General features: G+C 51.0%; 2 protein-coding genes across 4 annotated transcripts in view; one reads left to right on the forward strand and one right to left on the reverse strand.

The window, feature by feature from the left end:
• The first annotated feature begins 96 nt into the window (after positions 1 to 96).
• Positions 97 to 2,456, forward strand: LOC131216182 (protein ST7 homolog). Its single transcript, XM_058210601.1, has 3 exons — positions 97 to 324; positions 408 to 515; positions 600 to 2,456. The coding sequence occupies exons 1-3, from the start codon at positions 294 to 296 to the stop codon at positions 1,967 to 1,969; spliced, it is 1,509 nt and encodes a 502-aa protein (XP_058066584.1). The 5' UTR covers positions 97 to 293; the 3' UTR covers positions 1,970 to 2,456.
• A 319-nt stretch (positions 2,457 to 2,775) lies between these two features.
• LOC131209709 (myosin heavy chain, non-muscle) overlaps positions 2,776 to 25,520 on the reverse strand; it is a 30,689-nt gene continuing 7,944 nt past the window's right edge. The window contains exons 3-13 of one of the 3 annotated variants that reach the window (XM_058202844.1): positions 20,262 to 20,418; positions 17,276 to 17,394; positions 13,696 to 13,719; positions 13,097 to 13,120; positions 11,720 to 11,812; positions 8,866 to 11,605; positions 8,492 to 8,796; positions 7,424 to 8,188; positions 6,282 to 7,343; positions 6,037 to 6,200; positions 2,776 to 5,094 (exon numbers count right to left, since the gene is read on the reverse strand). In XM_058202844.1, the coding sequence (XP_058058827.1) occupies positions 4,980 to 5,094; positions 6,037 to 6,200; positions 6,282 to 7,343; positions 7,424 to 8,188; positions 8,492 to 8,796; positions 8,866 to 11,605; positions 11,720 to 11,812; positions 13,097 to 13,120; positions 13,696 to 13,719; positions 17,276 to 17,394; positions 20,262 to 20,418 (5,568 nt within the window). In that variant the 3' untranslated portion in view covers positions 2,776 to 4,979. Of the gene's footprint in view, positions 5,095 to 6,036; positions 6,201 to 6,281; positions 7,344 to 7,423; positions 8,189 to 8,491; positions 8,797 to 8,865; positions 11,606 to 11,719; positions 11,813 to 13,096; positions 13,121 to 13,695; positions 13,720 to 17,272; positions 17,395 to 20,261; positions 20,419 to 25,520 lie in introns of all 3 variants that reach the window. The other 2 variants (XM_058202836.1, XM_058202852.1) reach the window with 2 other exon arrangements.

The raw sequence follows: 25,520 nt of genomic DNA on the forward strand, positions 1-25,520 counted from the left end.
CTCTCTCTCGTGCTTCTCTATACGCTTCCTACCCCTCGCAAATCAGCGCCCGAGAAATGTCACTTTCAGGCTTCACTCAAAATTTGGGAAGGAAATATAAACAACACCGCAAACGTAAACATCAAAAAGAAGTTCTGCGAGAAAAGCCTCGGATTCGTCGATCCGTGCAAGGATTCCGCGCCGGAAAACTGTTACTTCCGTCGTGCTTCGGCGTTTCTCTGCGTGTGCCCGTTGTGCAGTGTTTACCCTCCGAACTGGCCACATTCCCGGTTTGTGCTTCGAACCAGCAAAGGATGTGGGATTCGTCCGTGTTTCTCAGTACATGTGAGTTCGTCCGCCAGTCCGTCGCTGTCGCCGGGCCCCCGGTGCGTTCCTAACATACGCTTTTCCCGACTTTCCCTTCACAGTAACACCCAAATTTTATGTCGCGCTCACTGGCACCTCTAGTCTCATTTCGGGGTTGATCCTCATCTTCGAATGGTGGTACTTCCGGAAGTATGGTACCTCGTTTATCGGTAAGTCCGCGGGAGGATCCGGTGGCCACACGCGCGATGGATGGCACTCTTCAAAAATTCGTTCGGTCTATCTTCCCGCACCAGAGCAAGTGTCCATTAACCACATCAGCCCGTGGATCGGAGGCAACGACAATGGCACGGAATCACCGGCCCAAACGCCCACCCAAACAATGCCCGAGTGCAAGGTGTGGCGCAATCCGTTGAATTTGTTCCGGGGCGCCGAGTACCAGCGGTTCTACTGGGCGACCCAGAAGGAACCGCTCACGTTCTACGACATGAACCTGTCGGCGCAGGACCACCAGACGTTCTTCACCTGCGAAGGGGACGCCGGCAAGGCGGAGTACGAGATTATGCAGACGGCGTGGCGCGAGCGCAACCCGGTGGTGCGGATAAAGGCGGCCAAGAATGCGCTCGAAATCAATCCGGACTGTGCGCCGGCCTACATTCTGCTGGCCGAGGAGGAAGCCACCACCATCGTGGAGGCGGAAAAGATTCTACGCACCGCGCTCAAGGTGGCCGAAGGGAACTACAAAAAATCGCAAACCTTCCAACATCAGGGCGCGGTGGCCGAGGGCATTCACCGGCGGGACACGAACGTGCTGATCTACATCAAGCGCCGGCTGGCGATGTGCGCCCGGAAGCTGGGCAAGCTGAAGGAAGCCGTCAAAATGTTCCGCGATCTGACGAAAGAGATTCCGCCGATCATGAATGTGCTCAACATCCACGAGAATCTGCTCGAGGCACTGCTGGAGATGCAGGCGTACGCTGACTGCCAGGCGGTGCTCGCGAAGTACGACGACATTTCGCTCCCTAAGTCAGCCACAATCTGCTACACGGCGGCCCTGCTGAAGGCGCGGGTGGTTGCGGAAAAGTTTTCGCCCGACAGCGCATCCAAGCGCGGCCTCAGTCCGGCCGAAATGAGCGCCGTCGAAGCGATACACCGGGCGGTCGAGTTTAACCCACACGTGCCCAAGTATCTGCTGGAGATGAAGCAGCTCATTCTGCCACCGGAGCACATCCTGAAGCGGGGCGACTCGGAAGCACTGGCGTACGCGTTTTTCCATTTGAACCACTGGAAGAACGTCGAAGGGGCCCTCAATCTGCTGCATTGCACCTGGGAGGGCACGTTCCGGATGCTCCCGTATCCGCTGGAGCGGGGCCACCTCTTCTACCCGTATCCGACGTGTACCGAGTGTGCCGACCGCGAATTGTTGCCCTCGTTCCACGAGGTGTCCGTGTACCCGAAGAAGGAGCTGCCATTTTTCATCCTCTTCACCGCCGGCCTCTGTTCCATCACGGCCCTGCTGGCCCTGCTCACCCATCAGTACCCGGAGTCGATGGGCATCTTTGCCAGCACCACGCTGAACTGGTTCTCGCTGCCGTTCCACTTCGTCAAGGAGCGCATCGAAGCCATTTGGCCGTGCAATCTGCTGCAGCAGCTGTCCCGCATCTAAACCCTGATTTTCTTCTCTGTAACACGCAAACGCCTCTCTACTAGAGCCTGTCGATCGTGGTGCGCGGTCAGCACGAACTGCGCCTTCGGTTTTCATCCAGGCGTAGGATCCTCTTACAACACAACTCCACATCAAGGCGCACAGACCGCAGAACCTCCAAGTCACCGGTCCCGTGCCCCAGTGTCGTCGTCGGTTGTACTAAAAGTTTTGTGGATTAATGTGTACTTATATTATGCGCGTAGAGGGGTTGTGGATTGTGATGTGTGTGCGTAGGCCCGCGTAGGTCTACGCAGCAAATTATTCTTAAAAATGTGTCTATCAGTCTGCTTGTGTTTATTTTTTAGTATTCCCTTTTTAACGTAATGTCTCTGCATAATGTGTGTGTGTTGTGCGCGAAAATGTAGTTTCGCTACAGATGAAGAGATTCGCAAATTATAGAGAATACAAATAAAAGTATAAATTATGTGAAATGAACACATGCAAAAGACGCCAAACGTTTTGTCGTGTCTCTCTCTTTCTGGCTGTGTGGATAATTAGGAATAATTGAGACAAACGGAGTAAAATATGATGCCGAGTATCTGAGCAACTTTCCCAAGAAGGCATTTGACCAATCTTATGCTGCTTTGTTATCTTTGTACTGCATTCCAATGTAACAACGGGGTTGGTTGCTAGACTATCCGATGTAACCGAGGGCTACTGAGACACATATGCCCGCGGACTCTTTCAGCTTCTTTGAGTTTCTTTCGGTTCATCAACCAGAGAAATGCGGACTTGGCTATGCTGAAAATTCAATAATTATTTAAATGATATTTTATTATCAATTTTAATTACTTGTGGCTGCTGCTGTATTCGCAGTTTATCTTTTTCTATAAAAAAGTACATGAGGCTTATTAAATGTATGTAACAGGGGAGAGAGATGTGGGGCGTTTGCTGATATTCGTTTTTTGTTTGGCCCTTTTCTTTTTGCTTGGCCTGACTTTGATAGAGCTTAGGCAAACTGGTGGCAAGCAAGTACCTTGCAAACGAATGGGGGGTCTTGAGCGCAAAACACGGTTTGGGTCCGATGCGCGGCGTTGTTCGTGTGTTTATGAAAAATCTATCATTTGTTTGTCTACCCTGGGGGCGTATTTTTGAGCTCGATTGTGCTCGCTCTCTCTCTCTCTCCCGCTCTCTGTTTTTGCACAGTAGTGTGTAAAAGCAATAATCGCGTAAAAACTAATAGTAATAATACGTAGTTAAATAGAGAACGAAAAAAGGAAGAGAAAAAATCATTAAATAATAGTCAAAAGCAAAAATTAAAATGTCCGAAATGGCGCGTCTTGTTTGCGCTGCTCTTCTCACTATCTTACGCTCGCTCGCTCTCTGTTTCTCTCTCCCTCTCCATATGCGTAGTTAAAACTCTGTCTCTCTCTCTATCTTTTACCCACTTTTTTCCTATATATCGCAATAACGATGATCTTATGATGATATTAATGATCTACTTCTTTCCCTGTGATCTCGTTACACAGCGCCGCGTGGCCTAAAAAGACACATCTTAACATATCTGGTGGTCGGTCCATTGTGGTGTGTCCTCGGTTGAGTCAACGGACAAACGGGTAAAGCGCCCTTACTGCAACCCGATCGATCAGTTTAAAGAAACAACACACGAAAAGCATCGCTTGTGAACGCAGAATCAGAAACATCCGGCAACATGAGACACAATCAAAGTGAAGTACAGAAAAAAACAGAAAAACAAAATAGGCACATCATTTTGCTCCACACTATCTCTCTCTATCTCTCTTCTTGTCGTCGAACTGCTCGCCTCTCTTTTCGATTTAGTTCGATCTATCTAGAATTGATTGTTATTAAAACATGGCACTTTGCTAACGGTACACGGATTCGCTCTGTCGTTCACACATTCACCATTCTGTGTCGTGTGTTCCGCACGTTTCGGGCCTCCTCTTCGCTACTGTACAAACGAATAAAAACCCATTTAGTAAAGGTACTACAACTTAGATATGCTCAAATCCGATTCCCCGACCAGGAATTGATAATAGAAAAGAGCAATCAACATTCAATCACATCATTCGCGCTTGAACCTTTCATTCGATGGTTGCTAGAGATTGCCGCCACCGAGCATCAGACAAATCAACAAATACTCTCGAAGTAATCAAAGTAGACAGCGCAAGCTCGGCAACCACATTAGCCGCCACAAAATCACTAAGTCCCTGTGCGGAAGGACTAAAAGGCTAACACGGAACGTTTTAAAACCTCAATTTTTATCCATGTAAAACACGCGGACATCAATAAAGATTGATGCGGACGATAGAAGAGGTGTTCTCGTGAGTTGGGCGGCGCACTTGTGCGAAGGATAAAAGTCTTAAGTAGGGTTGAACAGCGCGTGTGCTTCGTTGTCGTGTCCTTACCATGCACGCGCCTATTTTAACCGGAATGTGTGAGAACCTAACCCCGTCCGCTATCTTTCTTTATCCCTTTAAATCAACGCACACAATGATCACCTGGACGCGCGCAGATCATCATGCTGCGAGCTGCGTCTACCAACCAACTGTCCGCACACACCCGGTGTTATCATGAACTAAGCACACAAACGAAAAACAAAACAAAAACACATACACATTAGTAGCAGAAGAGAGCAATAGACAATAGACACTATTTTTTAATCCTGCTTGCCCTACCAAAACATACTATTCACAGTGCCGAGGGTCGAGGAGGGTACGTCCTCATCAGTCGTACACACATACGCATACCCGACAGACAAAAAAAACACAAAAACGCGCTCGCCTCGGCTGGCGTCGTCACTCTCTCCGATTGCGCCATACTACCGGCATATTGCTGTGTTCCTCCACTCGATCCTCGATCGGACATGCGCCTCATCATCATTACACCATCAGTAGTGGTGGTGCTGGTTCTGTTGGTTGTTGCCGGAAAGATGGTTCTGGTGTTGTTGATGTTGGAAATGATTCTGTTGCTTCTGCTGCTTGCCATTAGTGGAAGACGTCGGCGTTCGTCGTCAGTTGCTGTTGTCCTCGCCATCGAGCGATTCGTCCTGCACCGACGACATCGAGTCGCTCTCGCGTTTTGGCGTCAGGCGGGACGAACTTAGGCTCATTGTACCACCACCTCGTCTGCCGGGGACCCGGGACACAAAAAACAAAATGTTGATTAAAACGAGCAAAACACAATTTGTGAATTATGATTTTTCACACAGGGCTAGTAAGAAAGGTGCACGATGCAGCGAACGGGGAGCAGAATAGGATTAGAGCTGCCCGGCAAAACCTGTGGTCAGGTCTCGGGAGGCACACAAGACGAACCATTTACGGGAGAGATTAGTATTGGAGAACGAAAACATGCAACTTCGTCTTTCCTAACAATGGGCCAGTGTAACTATTCTATCGCACACCGAAACATAACAATCCTTGATTCTCGGGATCGTATCCACGAGGGAGTCAATACTCGTAGTAAAATGATGGTTGCACCAAAATCATACGCCACAAAATAAACCAAGGAACACACACAAACAACGCAAGAGGGAGCGGAAAAGCAAACAACGAAACCGGGCTTTAGTGGTTTACCTGGAACACGGAGTGGCACATTTCCATTTTACAATTGGAACGCATCGCCACCCAACAACACCAACAACAAGGCGCGCTTGAGGTGATATGGTTTTTCTGTTTGTTTTCGAAAATAAGAGGACCCCCGTTGCCATTCGATCGGTTGCCTTCACATCCGGCCGTGTATCACACTTGCGTTGGGGGTCGCGGGATCTTAAAAAAGCTTCCAGTTTTCCTTCGTTTTCAGCAACCAACTCTGCTCTGCTGACCCTGGACACCTCTACTAGAGTGCGGGCTAATAACGATAAATGTCTACGAACAACAAAACAATGATCTTCCGCGCGTCGCGGCACCCGATTACTTTTTCGATTCTTTGTGCATACTGAGGGAGCCACGATCAGTCGGAGGAAAAGGTGGTAATAAAACAGAAACGCACATTCGTCGGATAAAATAGGTTCGAGTTTTTGGTCGATCACTCAATCTCGGAGGCAGGACATGCCGCGGTGCATTACTTACCTCAGTTTCGATTTGAGAGCATTGACTTCCCGCGATAACGCTTCATGGCTTTCGAGCATGTCTTCGCACTCCCGCTGGGCCTTGCGTTTCTGCGTCTTCTCCATCTGTATCTCCACTTCCGCTTCGTCCAGATTGCGCTTTAGAGTCTTCATCCGGTTGTTGATCTGCTCGCGGAACAAACAGAGAGAAAGGGAAAACTCAGTAAGCATTTGAATGTTAGAGAACGGCGCTCCTCCGAGGCGCACCTTCTCGATCTGCTCCTTATACTGATCGGCGTGTCTCCGTTCGTCCTCGATGTTCATTGTCAGCTCCTTGACCTTTTTCTCCAACTTGCGGTTCATCTTCTGCACCATCAGCCGTTCCTTCGTTTCCGTCTCGAGCTGCTTCTCGAGGTTCGCATTCTTCGCCTCGGACGTGGCGACTGCCGCCTTCACCTTGGTGCGCAGGGCCGTCTCGATTTCGGACAGCTTCGCCTTCAGCTCCTTGTTTTGACGGTCCAGGCCCGACCGGACGGTTTCGTGTAGTTGCGCGTTCGACTTCTCGGTCGCCAGCTCCGTGGTCAGCTGCTCGATCGTCAGCTGTGCCTTGCGGTTCCGGTCGACGATCAGCTCCGAGTTTGATTGTTCCTCCTCTAGCTCCTCCTCGAGAGCCGCAATGCGGGCCTCGAGTCGGCGCTTCTCATCAATCATTAGCGAACCCTTGCTCGAGTTTGAGTTGATCTCCTCGAGCAGCTCGTCGCGCTCGGCTTCAGCCGCACGGCGCGATCGTTCTGAGCTGGACAAATCCTCCGACAGCTGCATTGATTCCGCCTCGAGGGCCTTCACCTTGCGCTCCGCTTCCTTGCTAACAACCGCTAACTCCTCCTTAGCCGCCTTAGCTTCCTCCGCGTCCCGGATGGCGTCCTTGATTTGTGCCTGCAGCTTCTTGGCCTGCTTCAGAGCGTCCTCCTTCACCTTGTTATTCATTTCGAGAGTGGCCTCCATGTCCTTCAGGTCCCCCTCGAGCTTCTTCTTTGCGGCCACGGCCGCCGCCCGCTGTTTGCGCTCCTCGTCCAGCTCAGCTTCCAGATCGCGCAGCGCCTTCACCAGGCCGCGCCGCTTTTCCTCCGACTGTTCCTCCTTCGCCTGGATGTCCCGCTCGAACTGTGCCCGTAGCGCCTGCATGTTCACCTCCAGCCGCAGCTTGGCGTCCTCCGTGAGCTGAAGATCGTCCTCCAGCTCCTCGTTTTGTGCCTTCACCTCCGCCAGCTGACTCTCGAGTGAACGCTTTGCCTTCTCCAGCTCGTGCACGTTCTTGTCGGCCGTTCCCTGTTGTTGTTGATGACGCAAAGGAAAACTCGTAAAGCCACACGGGCTTCCCGTATGTCCCATACTACCCACCTACTTACCTGTGTATTGGCCAGTTCGTCCAGTTCGTTCTGCAGCGCCTTACGCTTCTGTTCCAGTTCGTCGATCTTCTCGAACGCCTCGTCCAGTTCGCGGGTCAGCGAAAGCACCTTGGTTTCCTTTTCGCGAGCCTCCCGCTCCGCCGCATCCCGCTCTTGGGCGTGCTGCTCGCTGATGACCTTCTCCTCGGCCAACACCTTGTCGAAGTTTTTCTGCTTCTTCTCCAACTCCAACACCTTGGTGCGCTGGGTTTCCAGCTCGATGGTCGCGTCCTCCAGCTCCGACTGGATCTTCTTCTTGCTCTTATCTAGACGATCGTTGGCGGCCTGAAGCTCCTGGATCTGGCGCTGCAGCGTCTCGATGTCCTTGTTCATCTTTTTCTTGGACTCTTCCAGCTCTTTAGCAATGTCTGATTCTTCCTCGGAACGTTTCTTCATGTCCTGAATCGTTACGTTCAGCTCGGTCAGCTTCTTCTCGTAACTCTTCTTGGCCTCCTCGTCCTCCTCCAGCTGCTCCATGAGCGCCTCCTTCTCGGACTCGACCTGGCGCAGTTTTGAACTGAGGGCCAGCTTCTGGCGCGTTTCCTCCTCCAGTAGCTGCTGCGATTCGGTCAGTTGGCTTTCAAGATTGCCGGCACTCTTGATGGCCGCCGAAGCCTTCAGTTCGGCATCGTCCAACTGCTGAGTGATGTTTTCCGTTTCCTGTTGTAACTTTGTTACCTTGTCCTGCAGCTCCACGCGCACTCGCTCCACCTCGGCCAGTTTAACCTGAAAAAACGGGAATCGGAAGCGGGATGTGTTGGAATGGAATTAAAAACCCAATGGTGCTTCAAAGGTTGACAAACCGTCACTAAATAACTCTTTTCGCTACACCAACTTAAGGGAAACTCAATTCTTACTTGCAAATACTCAACTTCATCCTTTCGAGAACACGAGACAGAGGCATGTTTGCGTAACGAACGGAACGAACACAAGAGAGCGAAACGTTTCGAAATTATGATTAAAAACAAGTGTACACAAACAACACAAAGAAAAGCCAACCCAACGCAACTTAGAAACGAGGCCGTTTACCTGGAGCTCTGCAATCTGGGTTTCCGCCTGCTTCCGGCGGCGATCATTCTCTTGACGCGACTGGTTGACGTTGCGCAGCTCGGAGGTGAGGTCGGCGTTTTCGGCCTCCAACGTTTGCTTGCTCTTCTCGAGACCCCCCTTCACCTTCTTCAGGTTCTCCAGTTGCTCGTTGATGGACGAAATCTCCTGCGCGTGCTTATGGCGCATGTCCATCATCTGCGCCTCGTGATTGGACGAGTCATCCTCGAGCGTTTTCTTCAGCGTGGCCACTTCCTGTTCGCGTTTCGAGCGCAGTTCTTGTTGAGCTGTGAAAGGAGAAAAACGACGATCAAATTAAAAATCCGCTAGGGCAAAGGCCACAAACAAATGCGTACCAGCGGTGGTGTCGAGCGAATCGAGCAACTCGTTCTTGAGCGCCTCCAGCTCCTCGTTCAGGTCGCGCTTCTGCTTTTCGGCCTTCGAGCGGGCGATCTTTTCTGCCTCCAGATCCTCCTGGATTTCGGCCAGCTGTGACTCGAGCTCGCGCTGCGTCTTCTGGGCCACCGCCTTCGAGGCCGACTCCTCATCGATGCGCACCAGCGCTTGGGCCAGCTCTTCCTCGCGCTTCACCAGTTGCTGCTGCATTTCCTCGATCTGTGTGCGCCGCTCGTTGATCTGCTCTTTCAGGTCGGCCACCTCCGTTTCGATCTTGCGCTTCGACCGGTCCGACTCCTGGCGCTGCTGGTGGTCCTTCAGCAGGCGCTCTTCGAGCTCTGCGATCGTTGACTCGTGCTTCACCTTCAGTTTAGCCAGATGCTTCGCTTTCTCCTCCTCCTCGGCCAGCGTCTGCGAGAGGTCGTTGGCGCGTTCCTCCAGCAGCTTCTTCTCCTTCACCAGCTTCTGGTTCTGGTCCTCGATCAGGGCCGTGTCCTCCTCCATCTTTTTCAGCTTCGCGTCGAGCTGCACCTTTTCTAGTTGAAGCTTCTGGCGGGCGGCTTCCTCCTCTTCGAGCTGCTCCTCCAGATCCTGGATGTTGATCTGGAGCTTCTTCTTCTCGTTAGTCATCGCATTGACACGTTCCTCCTCTTCCTCGATGCGCGACTCGAGGTCCTGCATCAGTTCCTCCAGTTCCTGCTTGCGAGCGACCAGCCGCGCACGGCCCTCTTCCGCTTCGGCGCACAGCTCGATCTCAGCCTGCAGTTGCTCGGCCAGGTGCGTCTTCTCCTCGACCGCCTGCTGGTACTTTTTCTCGTACTCCTGCGAGCTCTTTGAGAGGTTGTCCAAGCGATCGCGGATCTGCCGCAGTTCGTCTTCCTTCTGCACCAGCTTCTCCTCCTGTTTAGTGACCTCAAGCAGGGGTTTCACCTTCGTGTACAGCCGCCACCACTGCCAGTTGCGCAGCTTCAGGTAGGCGGCACAGTTCCGCTGGATGATACGGATCGCGTTCAGCTGCTGCAGGCGCTTTTGGTAGTTCCGGCGTGCCAGGAAACCGCGGCAGTACGCCTGGAAGTTGACCACCAGATCGGTGATCTTGTAGTCGCGCTCCTCCTCCAGATGCGCCAAGACGCCCGCCCGGAAGAAAATCTTCGACTGCCCGATCCGGTACAGGTTGCCGTCCAGCTCGAGCGCTTTGATCATCTGTTCGCACGCCCGCTTGCCGTCCATGAAGCCCTTCGGGATTACGTTCGGGGTGAGCAGCTCGTACCGCTGGCGGAACTCCTGGAAAGGGATGCGATTCGGGAAGCCCTGGCGGCAGATACGGATGCCCTCCAGCACACCGTTGCACCGTAGCTGGTCCAGCACCAGCGGTGCGTCGATCTTGCCTGCCCGCTTCTCGTGGTTCGGGATGATGCAGCGCACAAAGTTCGGGTTCGTGTTACGCAGCGTGTCCATCAGTTTGGCCAGCTGCTCCTTATACAGGTGCGACACCGTGCGGAACATGCCCTTACGGGTGCGTGCACCGAATTGCGTGTCGGTTAGAGCCTGCTGCGCCATGCCGACGATCTCGGCGTCCTTCCAGATCTGTACCACGAACGGGTCCTGCGAGGCCTGCAACAGCGAGACCACGTTCTCGTTCAACGGGTCCATGTTCTTCATCAGCCATTTGGTCGCCGAGTAATCAACCTTGCCAGCGTAGTGCACGACCGCAAAATCGGCCACGCCGCGGAAGTCCGTCTTCATGAATTTCGGGTGCATCGAGTGGGCCGCGGCCAGTTTCTCCACGAACGACTTGTCGGTCGCCTTCGGGAACCAGCACTCCTCGTCCAGCAGCGCCATAATGCCCCCGGGTTTGTCGATCAGGTCGATCGTTGGCTGCAGATCGAGCCCAAAGTCGATGAACTTCCACTCGATACCCTCGCGCTGGTACTCCTCCTGCTCCAGGATGAACATGGTGTGGTTGAACAGCTGCTGCAGCTTTTCGTTGGTGTAGTTGATGCACAGCTGCTCGAATGAGTTCAGCTCGAAGATCTCAAAACCGGCCATATCAAGGATACCGATGAACGAGGCACCCTGCCGCTTGGTGCGATCGAGTGAGCGGTTTATCCGGTTGACCAGCCACTTGAACATCTTCTCGTAGCACGCCTTCGCAATCGCTTCGACCGCAAACTCAACCTGCTCCTTCGTCTGGGCCTTGGTCACAAAGTCGCGCCCGACCTTGATGCGCGGCGTCAGGAACGCCTTCGTCATGTCCGTTACGCTCAGCCCGAGCAGGTGGGCAATCTTCTGCGCCACCGTATTGTCCGGCAGCGTTGCCTGGTCCGAACTGCGCTCTTGCTTGAACTTCATCGAGCCAAACAGCAGCACAGCGCTGACGATGCGGAAGATCGAGTTAAAGTCCTCGGCCGTCATGCCCATAATGTTCATGCTCTTGACCGTCGCCTGAAACTCGGCGTAATCGTCCACACCGGGCACCGGGAGCCCGCCGTTCGACAGGAACGGGTACGTCCGCACGTCGTCCAGGATGAAGCGCTCACGCTGCTCGGGCGATGCCCCGGCCAGCAGCTGGTAGAAGATGTGGAATGTACGCTCGTCCTTTGCTTGGCGAATGGCACGTGACTTCTCCAGCAGATACGTCTCGATGTTCGCCCCGGAGATGTAGCCCGAGGCGTCAAAGTTTATCCGAATGAATTTACCCTGTCCGGTAGCAGCGCCAAGAGTGAGAGGGAGGAAGAATTGCCGTTTGAATTTGATATCAATGCGCCTCCATACATTGTTGTAACCCCGCTCGGGGACAGGTTTTGTACTTACGAAGCGAGACGAGTTATCATTTTTCACCGTCTTGGCGTTACCGAACGCTTCCAGTATGGGATTCGCTTGAAGAAGCTGCTGCTCCAGTTCGCCCTGGATCGAGAGGTCGGGTTGGAAAGAAGAGAAATAAAAAACAGATCGCATCATTAATTCCCTCGGACGGAGGAGGCCACTAAATACAGGCAGCGAAAAAGAGAGAGTGATAATAATTTAATAGATCAGGCCATACGCCAAAGGGTTAAACACCGAAACACTCCCATATTTCACACGCGGTATCAAGTTTGCAAAAATGGTATAAGTAAATGATAAAATAAAAGTTAAATGTAAAATAAATGTTAAAATTACTTGAAACTAATCGATTTTTCTGCATGATGAAACAAATTAAAAGTAGAAAACCCAACAGAACTCAAGTGCAGCTTGCTCTCTATAGTACTCTCCTGCACATTCTAAATACTAGATTGGGGAAAAAAGAAATCCTTTTTTTTCTGCAGTTTTCGGTATCTCGTGAATTCGAAATAATCGTAGTTACTCGGCATGTTAGTGACCACAAACAGTGTATTTGGTGGGACTTGAAAGGAATCATTTATTATGAGCTGTTTTCGTAAGGCCAAACACTAAGTTCAGATCTCTGCTGTCCACAAGCTAGCGATTGACCACAAACGGCCAAAATTCACCAACAGAATTGGAGTTGTGTTCGATCAGGACGCTTCGATCGCTAGAAACTCCGGGAGGTTGGGAAGTAGTCCCAATCTGGCAGCAAGCGGTTACAACTTTTTTATCGCATTGCCAAATTCACCAAGTGATAAGAAATTGGGATCAAGAGAAAATTCTAAAAAAACGATGACCAAGAGTTGACTTTAAAATGGCAAACAATTATACAACAAAACGACGTATGTTTGACCCAAATCGGACCATCGGAAACATCTTGAAAATAGTATTGAATTTGACGCAAAAATAATGGTTTTCTTTTCCCCCAAACTAATGATATTTTACTGAGTTTCCTGTTATTTTACTTCTCGAATGACCTCAACCATCTGCCATCGGGAACTACCATTGGAAATCGAAACTGATCAACAGAGCAGCAAATTGGGCTTAATAATACTAATTTACGCATGCGACGCAATGCGAAAAAAGACAAAGAAGAGTGCAGTTGATTAATTGATCAACGTAGAAATGAAAGAAGAGCAACCAACAAGACTTAAGTAAAATAAGAGAGCTAAAGTAACTAAAAAGCAGCCAAAGTCAAGTGTATGCAACAAAGCTAACGACTCGCACGAGTAAAGAGGTGCAATCAAAGTAAGGAGCAGCAAATAATGTATCAAACAACCACGAAAACAGGAGAACTAGGAGCAACGACAAAGGCAGTTAATACTTTACCGATAAACTCGCATGATGACCACCCTACACGGATAGACGACATTTTGTGGAGATGAGTGAGGGTCGACACCACACAGGATGTGTTTTGGGGGTTGGAATTTTGGTCGAGTTGCAGTCGAGTTTTGTGACGGTGATCGTGGTGGTGGCGGTGCGTTGTGAGCGGCACATTAATTGAGGCGGTTGTTGTGTTAATGATGTGCGCGCGCCAAAACATTGATTATGTGTTACAAATTTGGTCGAGAGCAAGCGCGCATGACGATGATTAATTTAAGGCATCCGAAAAACAGGCCACGATTAAAAATGAAGCGAAATTTGGTTGGCGTTGCGGCGTGTTGATGGTGATGGCGCGCGTGATGCGAGATTTGGTTGAATAGATAGCAGTTTTGGACGTTTTGGTTTTTTTTGTGGCGAATTGTTTGAGAGAAGAAAGAAAGAAGAGAAAACGACATAGATATATTTGCGGGTCGAGACGCGGGAAACAAAACCCGGAACACGGAGCGTACGAGAGTGTAAGCCTATTAATGGGCACCGTCGCCGTTATGGAACACATTAGGTGGGACTATTGAAATAAATTGTTACTGAAAACACTTGTTACTTACAATAATTAGCGCCGGCGTTGGCATCTACACGCAGCAGCAGCAGCAGCAGCAGCAAGGACAGGCAGTACACGTTGAGGCATTTCCAAAATGGATCCGTAGCAAAACGGGAATGGCGGATGCATGCGTGCAGAAAATGCAGAGCATGATTTGCGATGATGGTTTACGCCGGATTAGCGAGCGAATATTGTGTAGCATTCGAGTGATTTTAGAATATTGCACACGCTCAAGCAGGGTGCCGGTACGATCGAGCAAAGTACGGCAACAACAAGCATAAGGTAAATGATCGAACGTTCGGTGTCGAATAAAAGAGCGAAAAATAAGAAAAAATATATATTAAAATGTGTGTATGAAACAAAAACAATTGAAATACAATCCCCCAATGTTATGAAATATTCTCGTCCTTAAATTATGCTCATCACCTCTGACAACCAACAGAGAACGATAGCGAACTCTGACCCTTGCCGCCGTGGCGCAGGATGGCTGGGTGGAGCTTCCGTCCAGCCGACGAAGGGGGGCGAAATAAATTCCATCCGACATACCGCATGCTTTCACAGAAATTAACCACCGAAATTCCTCGTCTTTCCACAGCCCACGAACAGGGACGAGATAGTCAGGACTCACAGATTGCCCGCAACATGCCACACACAATAATTCCGGTTTTCTGAGGGCAAAACCGGGCGGGGATGCAACAAGCAACCGCCAAAAAAGAGAAGAATTAATCACCGGTTGGTGGAAGTGAAAATACAATTTACGGCATTTAATAAAAATCAACAACCATCTTCGGCTGTGGCTCAAAAACCCAGACCCACTCGATTAACCTGCAGCAAACCGTCGGCTGCGACTTCGAGGCTTCGACGAGGCCACGATATGTTAAGCCACCAACGGTTGCACTCGATCAATACGCGGCGGCGGCGTACGGCGGGCTGCGACACGGCGACCGGACCGGTTCAGTTTATATAATTCGCACCATATTGGGCATCAATAGAATGGATTACAACACACCACCCGCCACCGGGGGAAGGATCGCGTTGCCACTGGCGTACTCGCACTGTGTGTCCGTGCTTGGCTCCCTCCTTCAGGTCGGCCGCCATCCGCCGTCGACAGTGTGCCTTATATAGTATCTGACAATATTGTCGGCAGACAGGGGTTGAAGGAACCGCGCACGGTTTTGCGGTTTCAGTCCCTGTAAGCCCTCTTTTCCCACCTGCGGCATATGGGCTTTGGCATGGAAGATTCACTGTTAATTGGTTAATATGCACTAAGATCATGCTCGATCCTCCTCTACGCGGTCTGCGATTTTCGCTGGGGTGATCAAAAACGCACGTTTCAGGATCCGATCGTTGTGGCCGGCCGACGGAAAAATTACCACCCCTTTTTCCACCGTAAAAGGATGCCACAAGTGGGATGGCCCGTCGTCGCTGCTAATGAATTGCTTGCACCGCGTATGATAGCGGTTTTGATGAACCAATCCAAGTGCTACTCGGTGGCAGCAGCAGCAGCAGCAACGGGGAATTGAACAATTCGATGCGATTTATATCTCCATCGCACCGCCCCGCCCCGCAAGACCGCAAATGGGAATTTGGGTCTCTGAGCGAAGTGAACCGGTCGGTCGCGAAGTCAACCGCCAGCGAGTCGAAGCGTCAATTATATTTCATATATAGGTACATTGGTGGCCCCGATTCGAGAGGAGTGCCATATTATGGTCATCGTTGTCCGGCGATCGGTGGTTTCGGGGCTGTGTGTCATTTGGCCATTTGCATCCAAATATGGGCTTTTCGATTCGCACAGGATCTCTCGTCTCCTGTCTATATCTCGCCTGCAGTCGTCCTACAAAACAAAAAATCAATCTGGGAGATTGAGTGGCAACGATAACGACAGTAACCAGCACACGACCCGGTTTGACCCGTGTCCCCGGCTATTCCCCCGCAGTGCGGTTGGTTGTAAATTTATGTTTCACAATACGTTAAAACGGTCCCACCGAAATAGGGTTTTTTGGAAAACAAGAATTTTCCATTAAAAAGGCCACGTTTTGCGCCACGACCATGTTTGGGAGGCGCGCGCACCAAACAACCATGTTTCGGTTACTTTCGCTATTGCTGGGAAAGGCTAAAATAGGTAACACACCATCCGCAACGGAGGAAACGTCGGACGGGATCGGAGAGTCGATCACAATTTTATTACGCTACCAGCCCCGAAAAGGGTCCACTGCCGATCGGTAATAAATAAGCATTCAGCTGGTATACAACTTTTTGTTTTTGAATATCAATTCAATCAAACGTGTGCGATTAAATTTTACAGTGAAGCCATAAAACTTAAATGCAAATTAAATACAAACCAGTATTGAAAGCGTTCGAATGTAACGGAAAAAAGTACCACAGGAAGTCGGATAGATCGAAAACATCAGTGGACCGTCAAAGAATATAGAAGACCACACGACGGTACCAGATTCGGTTGCGACGTGTTCCTACGCGAAATGGATCGAGCGGGCGAACGCGCGCGCCCGCGAACCGGTCGCATCAATTCCGAGAGTGATCGCGTGTTTACGTCTTGCTTTGCGCTACCACGTTGCGTGATTGATCTTCTCCACTTTGCGGTTAGAGAGACGCCTTACCTTGCGTGAAATCGGTAGGCCGGACGAACCCAGAGTGTGCGGTGCTCTGTTGCCCCTCTGTCCCTGCTCGGTGAGAAAAAATCTCGCTCAAACGCATTTTTTTCCATTAGGCGATAATTAACCATTAATTAATTCCTTCCTGCAAAGAGCCGCGGGCGGTAAAACTAAATGACAACGTCGCGTGCCCCCCCCGGTGGAGGCGACGGCGGTGGAACACGAGGGATTTAATGGCAACGCAACTGAATTGATACAGAAAGTGAGTTCCACAAAATGTCTCCACGCACACACCGTGTGTTATTTGCATGCATTTGCAAATGCAACTACTGGTGGGCCAGAGGTGGGAGGAATACATCAATAAGAATAGAAAATCAAACCGCCAGGGATCGGATGACCGAGCGGAACACGTTTCGGGAAAGGAATTTTCAACAATCCAGCGATGTGAAGTCGAGCGACACCATAACCATAGGAACGTCTTAAAAACCCATGGTTTCTTTGATTGCAGTATGCACGCAGTTATCGATAACGAATTTTGAGCGCTAAAATGACCGTTCCCATAAATGGGCCCAAGAAAATTATGCACCGGGCGTGTACGTCAGTGAGATGCCGCAGGCGAGGACAGGACAACTCGCAGTTGGCAATATGCACACAGGAAAACGGCACAGGATAGTGCACACCCATAGCGACTCAGTCACAACGTCTGATGGCCAATCACACTATGCACTATCGTTGCTTTATGGTGTTTATAGACTTTCAAGAAAGGGGTTTGATCAATCTTTTGCAATGTTTTCAGCGGTTGTTCCGTAATAATCGACCCCACTGAATGTCGACAACGACCAATCAGGAACCTAAAACAAGGTTGGGAACCTCAAAATTATTTAGAAAGCAATGAAAAACTATTTCCAAATACGCCGATTATTCGTGTGTTCCCTTGAACCATCCACAGCAGCATGGCTTTGATCAACGTACCGCTACGGATCCTTTTGGTTTCGACGCCGCAACGTAGGCTAAATACTGGATAACTTTTTTTGTGTTTTCCGTTTTGCCAGCACCAGACTCGCCCGTGCACAGGATGGACTGATCCTCTCGATCTGGAAGCAAGTGGAAAAAAGGGAAAAATACAATTTAAACCATTTGAAAAATCTTACACATACTAGAAAACATCACTGAACACGGGGTTAAAAAAGCAAACAGCCAATGAAGTAGAGTAAACGCGCTCTGCTTGGCAAATTCGAAAACGATGAGATGAGAGGAGCTGTGACGCAGACGTCACAGTTGACATGTTTGCCTGCAGCATTCCTAAGCCAACTGGAGCACAACAAGGCATCACAAACTTCTCGCCTGCGCGAATACATTCGCAGCGCGTACGTGTGTTTTGCTCCAGCGACCACCGATATCAGTAAGCTTCGCGTTCCGCTTCTGCTGGCATTATTTACAGTTTGTCACAGGGCCATTCTTCAGATTGTTGGCACAAATGCTTTGCTCCCGGCCCCCAGGGAGCGAGCTCCAATCGGGCGTGCGCGCCCGTGTTTCTCGAATCGAAATCCGTCAAATTTAATTAGTCGATCGCGAACTCATGCTTGTCACGTATTTCGGTGCGCTCATCTCCCACGGGCGCTGCGAGGTGACAAAAGCGATCGGTTTTGGTTCCGCCGAATCGGCAAAACTCGAAAGGCACCCCCAAACCAACAAACACATCAAGAAGCAAGATCCGGATCGGGGCGGAATCACTGTTTTTGTGGTGGTTGTGTTTCAACAAAATAATCAATCTGTTGACGGACCGAAGTGTGTGATTGAAATGTAAAATAATGTGTAGACAGCAACCAAACAGGCATATGGCGCAGCGCGCACAGGAAGGGGTAGGCAACAATTTTTATGTTTCGCAAACAAAAAATTGGGCGCCACATAAAGGAGCCTCTTATGAACCGCGCCTTCTGTGGACGTTCGTTTCCATAAATGGCCATCTTCACATACGGGCTGCCCCGAGCGAGTCGGTGACACACATAAAGAACCACTTTTCAAGTGTCTGCCTTAAGGCGACCTCATTAAGTCATCGGTTCGTTACCGTGTTAACGATGTACAAAAAAAAACTTAACGCCACATTCGACGCTTAGCAGGCTGCGGGCAGTTGCTAAATGATTTGTCAGAAGCAATTTTCGGTGGCGCCCAATGACGGGATTTATCGTAAGTTTTTCTCCATTTTATTTCGTACATAGCTTTGCCCTAAGGCGGCGCCTTATTGATTCGCATAGGATCAAACAAACAGCAACACCAATGTGCTAATGTACCCGGTGGCATGAACTAACGTTTCTGCGTCCCCAAAAATGAAGTTTTAAAATACTTTCGTAACGTCAGAAACAAATTACCCTACCCGCGAGGGCGCTCGGAGAGAAGTAATTAATCAAAGCGATTGTTGGCGTTAAGAAGATCCGCCACGTCGGTCTGGGCTGGGAAACAACTGAAGGAAATGTTTTCACTCTCGACCACCCCGCCGAGTGTGCGGTAATACAATCATCGAATGCACCGCCGAGTGTGCACACAGCCGGGTGGTCTCTTCCCATCACTCAAGCTCAATGCAAGCTCTATCGTGCCATGATCACACACGTCTCGGTTGCGTCCCTCGAACGCGCGCATCGTCGAGAGTGCGGAACTGCATCGCTCAGCGAAATGTGAACCTGCTGCTGCTGCTGCTATTGCTGCGTCCGGAACACGTCATAAGCGCCCTGGTCCGGAGCCAACTGGCGAACGGCACATATTTGCATGATGAATCAGCCGGCGCCGTCGTGCCCGACGATGGTCAGCTAAAGGCGGGACGACCCCGAGAGTCTTGATGCCAACTTGGTGCGCGCATAACAAACTATCGTAACGCGAACGCAACGTGCGCAAAAAAGTGATTCGTATCCGGGGCCATCGAAGAACTGTGACCACCAGCAGTCATTGGATTGGAGGTAGCAGTACATCGCAGTATCGCAGCGCACCACCATATGGTTTCGCTTCTTTCTTTCGCGAACGCGACCAAGACGTTTACGGTAAAAGTCACACAAATCGGTCTCGGACTAATATGGTCATATTATAGCACAGATCACCAGAGACCCCGGAGAGCCGCCACCGGATGCCTTTCGCCTTCGATTCCAAAAAGGCAACACAGTCCGTGCGCCTCGTGCGTCCGTCTGGGATGTGATTCTCGCGTGTGGACGGGATACGCGCGCCGGGGGGGATTTATGCAAATGCGCACCTTTCCGCGAAAGGAAACCTCAACGAAATCGCTCCTTTAGAAAGTCGGCTACGCATCCTGCTGCGGCTGTGCTGGTGTGTCCCCCAAAAAAAGGATGGAAATCTGGCGCCGTTGCTGCTGATGGACGCAATTATCCGCTTGTCACCGTTATCGTGGCCTTCGTGCGTCGCGCCAAGGTTTGACTGCGCCTCGATAGCTGAGGGCGCGCTACTCCGTTGTTAATGAGCAAATCGCCGTGAGTAGAAAACGATTTAATTATAGCCGTCAAATTTGTGGCCTGTGGTTTCCGTTCCGTGCGCGCAATTGTGCGGTGTGTGCCCAATATGTCCATCGCGAGCTAATCCAACGGCGAATGGGACGCACGCCGCCGCCCCATAGATGGAGGCAATTAGGAGGCAGCGCTCTGCATTGATCACTACTTTCTCGCTGTCCACCGTGATCCTTTAAAAATGCGCGCACATTTGTATACGGTGGCGGCGCATCACCGCACCGCGCTGCTGCTGGATATTGGAGACTTTGAATTTGGCCTAAAATCAAACACAGAAGACGCAAGTACGATCAAGCGCCGTACGTTGCGCACCGCCCTGCAGCGGTTTTTCGTCTTAGAAGAACGGACCGGGCCGTATTTATGTCGTGCAGGGTTGCAATGTCTTAATTATCGACACACGAAGTCTGGCGCGGCCTCGTATACGAGGTCGTGGAGGTCGCAGTGCTAGTACGTACCCTGCAGCATCGATCTATACGCAGTGTCTGTGATGGCGAACACGTGTGGGGGCACCTCGTGCCGTTTGATGCCTTTATATTTCTCCATAATCTTCTCGGTGTAGATGGGCAGCTTCTTGTACGGGTTCACCACCACGCAGAACAGTCCGGAGTATGTCTGAAACGGGCACGGGGAAAAGAAAAAGAATCATTAAAACCCGATCATCATCATTATACACCAAACGCTCCAAATGTCATAGGGGCACTCCTGCGCTCGATCGCGGCCGTTAACGGCCACTTTCTCATTCATCACTTGGAATTCATTCAAAACAGATCGTCCGCCGGTGGTCGCTGGTGAATCTCTATAAATATGTACCTGCCTCAGTCGGTATGGCGAATTTTTTATTAACCATCCCCCATCGGCGCCACGGGCGTCATATGCAAATATGATTGGAGCGCAGCTCTGGCGGGGTGGATCATAAAAATTTCTCAAATTCCTCCACAAGCCGTGGCCGTGGCGGTGCTTCTTGGGGCAGAGGTCACTCGGAGGTTCATTTATTTTCGTACGCATGTGGCCGGTGTGTAAATAAAACAGTAGAAAGGAATAGCACCCGCTGATCAGTCATTCGGTGTAGGTGTGATAAATTTGGATCGCCCATGTTTGATGCTCGCTTGGAGTTTGATCGTCAGTGAGACCGGTTAGTGAGTCTCTTTTGATCAGCTTTGAAGTGACATTTGAAACAGCAACAGAAGCAACTTTTATGTGGCCCTCCTCCTTATCGTGGAGCGCATCTTATCAGCCTCAAATTGACCTGTAATCGGTGCGATGAAAAACAATCAACGGAACGGACTAGCGGATTCGCCAGCATCCACAACGTGCGCAACCCTTAGACGTCGGCTTGGGGGAGTAAAGAATGCCGCCGGCATCTTCCCCCCCGGGGTAGGCAATTATTCATATTAAAGTGCAAAAACAAAACTTTAACAAACAAGCAATCGAAAAGACCGACCCGCGGGTGGCCACCACCGTGTTTTGTAAACAACAAACCCGGGGCAACCAACCTTGGAGGGACATCAAAAACCAATATGCCGCACGCCCGGTGTTCCGCTTCGACCTGCCGCCCTAATTCGGCTCCATGGCACGTTCATTGTCGGGCCGCCCGAACGAAACACGCTAACGAATTCCTCCACGGGACATTTGTTTCAATCATCAGATCAGTTCGACTGGTCCCCGGTGGGACGTGGAGCCTCCCCTAAATTGATCAATAAAATGCCCAGTTCCGTTTGAACACGGCGAGATCATCGTCGTTGCTGCCCGGAACCCCGTTTGCTAGATCAGCCAGAACACGATCATTATTCGTCGTGGCAATGACTCCGAGGTGGTAACTGGCCAGCTAGCTAGCCAACCTGCCCGGACCGGATGAAAACAATCTAGCGAGAGTAGAATGAGGACATGGCTGATCAGTTTGTGAACCACGAACTGGGAGCAGCTCACCAAGGCGAGCGAGAGACATTGTTTCAAATGATAACACAAATCCTTACGCTGGCCCCCCAACCTGCGGCAAGAAGCTTGAGCCATGAGACAGACAGAACTTGGTCCAGCGATCGTGCGACGCGCGACCTGTTGAACCTGTTTGTCCAGCCGAAGATCCGACTCTCGGTTCCGGACTGGTTCCAGAACTCACCCACACCGACGCGATCATCATCATCTGCGGACGACGCAGGACACCAACGGGGGAAGAAATGGTGAACATTGAATGGGCGATTCTGAGAGCGTGTGTGTAGAGCGCGGGTGCGCCCGTGAGATGTCTCAGTCAAAACACAGACACGTTGACACGCCGGCGAACGGATCGTCGAATGGACGATCGGCCACCGGAGCGAACCGTGGGGATTTCCCCCCTTAAATGACAGAGCCTCAATAAAAGCCCAAAGCCCAATAAAAAAAAATGGTCGTCAAAATCGATAAGCAGCGGGAGGGCAGCGAAATTCCCTTCGTGAAAAGTGGCCGAGGCCGCGTACATAAGACGCGAAGAAGAGGGGCCCCCACCGACGTTAGAAGAAGAAGAAATCGGCGCGGTCTTTATTTCTCCATTCGCGGTGCGTTCCATTGCGCGCCGAGCGACGGGCTCGCCTCTGGTACAAGGCACGTATTCAAGGTCACCACTTGTCCGGTTCCGCCGTTCGGACATAGACTCACACTCTCTCTCTCTCTCTCTTTGGCGGACGGCCCTGGGTCGATCCGATTTGGGGAAAACATTCCCGCGGTTGTGGAGTGTGTTGTCCGCACGATCGCAAGCGCGAGGTTGCCAAACTTGACGCAGGCGATGGGGCCGAAGCGACAGGTACCACACAGGTTGCGTCCTCGTGTCCGTCGTTCTGTCACTACGTGAAATGCACTCCAAATGAGGCGTTAGCCACTCGAAAAAAAATGTGCCCCATTCGTTCCGTCCGATCAACCTCTCTCGCTATCTCTCTGCTCTTTCATCTCGCTAGGAAAAGCAAGGTCACCGGAGAAGAATGTTCGTGGTTCACAGAGTCCACAGATTCGTTTTCAACAAACGGTGTCTGTGAGTCATCAGTGTCACAGCTACACGACCGGACAGATAGACCGAACACACACCGAGTTTGGGGCTTGAATATACGAATAATTACAACAAACAAAAGAGGCTCGCACAGGCATCGGTCCAGTTGAAGAGCAGCAAACGAGATGAGCGTGTTCGCGGATTGGTCTGCCGTTCCGATCGCCTGTGTGTTTGTGCGAGGATTTTTGTCGACGTGAATCTGACGTAATCACCATCCTCCATTCGAGCACCCCATCCGTTGAAGGTTATGAGACCGCGGACACTTTACACAAGGATTTAAGACTCGCTCATCAAACATCAAGAGTCCCACGGGCGGCTTTAATTGCAAATAGGGGTCTTCTCGGTGACGTGCGCATTTCGCGCAATCGACTGAATCGTGGCCACATAATAGGGGTTAATAAAGATACTATTGACACACGCGCGCGTCCCAAATGTGCCGAGAGAGACGTTGGTTCAATAATATTGCAATAAAACAACATCAACGGCGAGAGCGAAATCAAACGCCACATTAAGTGAAGCGTGCCGCCCTCGTCGTGCCCGCCGCGCGTGATACTTTATTATCACCTAGCGCGCCCCAACAATCCCCCCTTCGCCCCGGGCCACTTCCAGCCCAGAGACAAAGGAGAAGAGTGTTGTGTGCAGCGTGCGCCGTGCAGTTGGCTGCATCGACCCGCGGCCATCTCGGTGGTCACGACACGCAAAGGAACATCCCGCGTGCCAAGTCCACCAAGAAGCAACAAGCAGCAATGACGCACGCAAATGGGACACCAACGGGAGAGGACAACTTAATGGCTTCTTGGGGTGTGCGGGCCCTGCTGACTAACCTCTCTCCCTCTCTCTTTATTTCTCTGTCAGGCGGACAATGGAGATGTCTCAGACATTGGACTCAGATGGAGGTCACAAATGGCGACGATTGTTTTATCGCTCCGAGTTCTCCACGATTTTGCACGTTTCGAGTCGATCGAGTATGACCGCGGACGGGGTTGATGATCGGGGGATGTTGGGGGATACCGAAGGCACAATATTGCAACAGGTTGCTGCGGTATCAGGTATCGAGCGCGCGAAAGTGTTGGCCAATTGCTGAGCGACGATACTGTAATCAAAGCCGCAAACCCGACACACGGAGATACCGGACACCGGCAGCCCGAAGTCTCCTTCGCAACATGCTGCGACTGCCCCATGATTTAGTCACCGGGGACTGACTGATCCGACAACGAGAGAAAGAGAAGAGAAGATGGCAACTTTCACTAGCCGGTACGCCAAAAACCGTATGGACCCTCCCCCAATCCTCTTTCCCACATTCGCCGAGACGAACTGTGTTGAAGGTTTCCTCCACAAAACTCGGTTGGCACACCATTCGGTGACTCGCTTCGACCGAGCTGAGACTTATCGTGGCAGCCGCTCGACGACTTGCCATATTTGGACGTAACATAAAGCGCGCGGCTCAGACGTCTATCAATGTACGAAGGGGCGCCCTACTGGGGTGACCTACTGACTGACGGGGTGCGCAGAGCGCATTCTGTTGTGACCTCGTGCGTCCGCCGCTGGCGCCATCTGGTGCTCCGAAGACCGCACACACCAAGGTGATGCGACGTTAATCGAACCGATCTCGCTTTCGATGATGGGTGCGCGCGCGCGCCTCCGTAGCATATCTATTACCGATCGCCTGGCCGCCGTAAGGGTTCCACGTCGGTTCCACTGAACGGTGATCTCTAGCGGCGATCGCAAGGTGCCGCCATTTATGGTCAAAAATGGCTTTAAACCAGAACACGCAACAACGACGAATCAGCCGCCACTCGGTCATTTTCGGCGGGGGATCAAGCTTGAGCTTGGTCTTACTACCTAGCGAGCATGCTAGGGGCCAGTGAGCCAGTGAGAGAGATCCATCGAAATTGTCTCAGTTTCTAGTAGATCGGAGAGACCGAAAAACGACTTCCATTCCTACGGTGATGAGATTGGCACGGAGTGGTCCATCACAAGAATCCACCCCAAGTAATCGGGTTGGACCCGATTCTGGGTTGTAAAATGAATCGCATTTGATTAAAAAAGCCCATGCCAGGGGGGACCCGATTTATCAATGGTCTACGAGAACAGATGGTGCTCGGCTTTGGAAAAATTAATTTAACGATCACAACTTCACACGCCTAGCAGCTGGGTGACCGAGAAGGCCACACAACATATCCGAAACGAGCCAAACAACAATTCGAACGATCGTCAAACGATTGCTGAGAGATCACTCGATCATGATGTGTAACCGCCCGTCTGGTTGGTGTGACAATTAATTTGTGCCGTTGCAATTACAAATGAAGTCCTAGACTGAGGGGGATCAGCCTTTTAAGGAATGGCTGATTTCAAAAGGGGCAGCACACGCACTCCGCAAACGCTGACGCTGACTCGCAGCTTATCCATGTTTACGGGAGAGTATTGCACCACCGATTGCCGCCACCGTAAGTCAGATCCCGATTAGGAAAATCCTTCTTCTCTCACCGGTGTTGCGTTGCGGCCAACAATTCACTACAAGCCGCGCCCCCGCCGTTCACAGACCAACCTTTGATTTGGCTAGAGAACTTATCTAAGCATTTAACGCGCTGCGAGTTCAATCCAACGACAACCAACAAAGGTGGTAACCGCAGGCTTCTTCTTGTCACGCAAACCAACTCCACGTGGCTTCTACTACCCTTTCAACCGTGGATCGGTAGCA

The sequence above is a fragment of the Anopheles bellator genome, chromosome 1 (assembly GCF_943735745.2).
Source record: "Anopheles bellator chromosome 1, idAnoBellAS_SP24_06.2, whole genome shotgun sequence".
In the NCBI taxonomy this organism is placed as follows: Eukaryota; Metazoa; Arthropoda; class Insecta; order Diptera; family Culicidae; genus Anopheles; species Anopheles bellator.

Coding starts and splice junctions, on each gene's coding strand:
- LOC131216182 (XM_058210601.1), top strand. CDS start 294: ATGTGGGATTCGTCCGTGTTTCTCAGTACAT. Junction 325..407: donor GTCCGTGTTTCTCAGTACAT/GTGAGTTCGTCC, acceptor TTCCCTTCACAG/TAACACCCAAATTTTATGTC. Junction 516..599: donor GTATGGTACCTCGTTTATCG/GTAAGTCCGCGG, acceptor TTCCCGCACCAG/AGCAAGTGTCCATTAACCAC.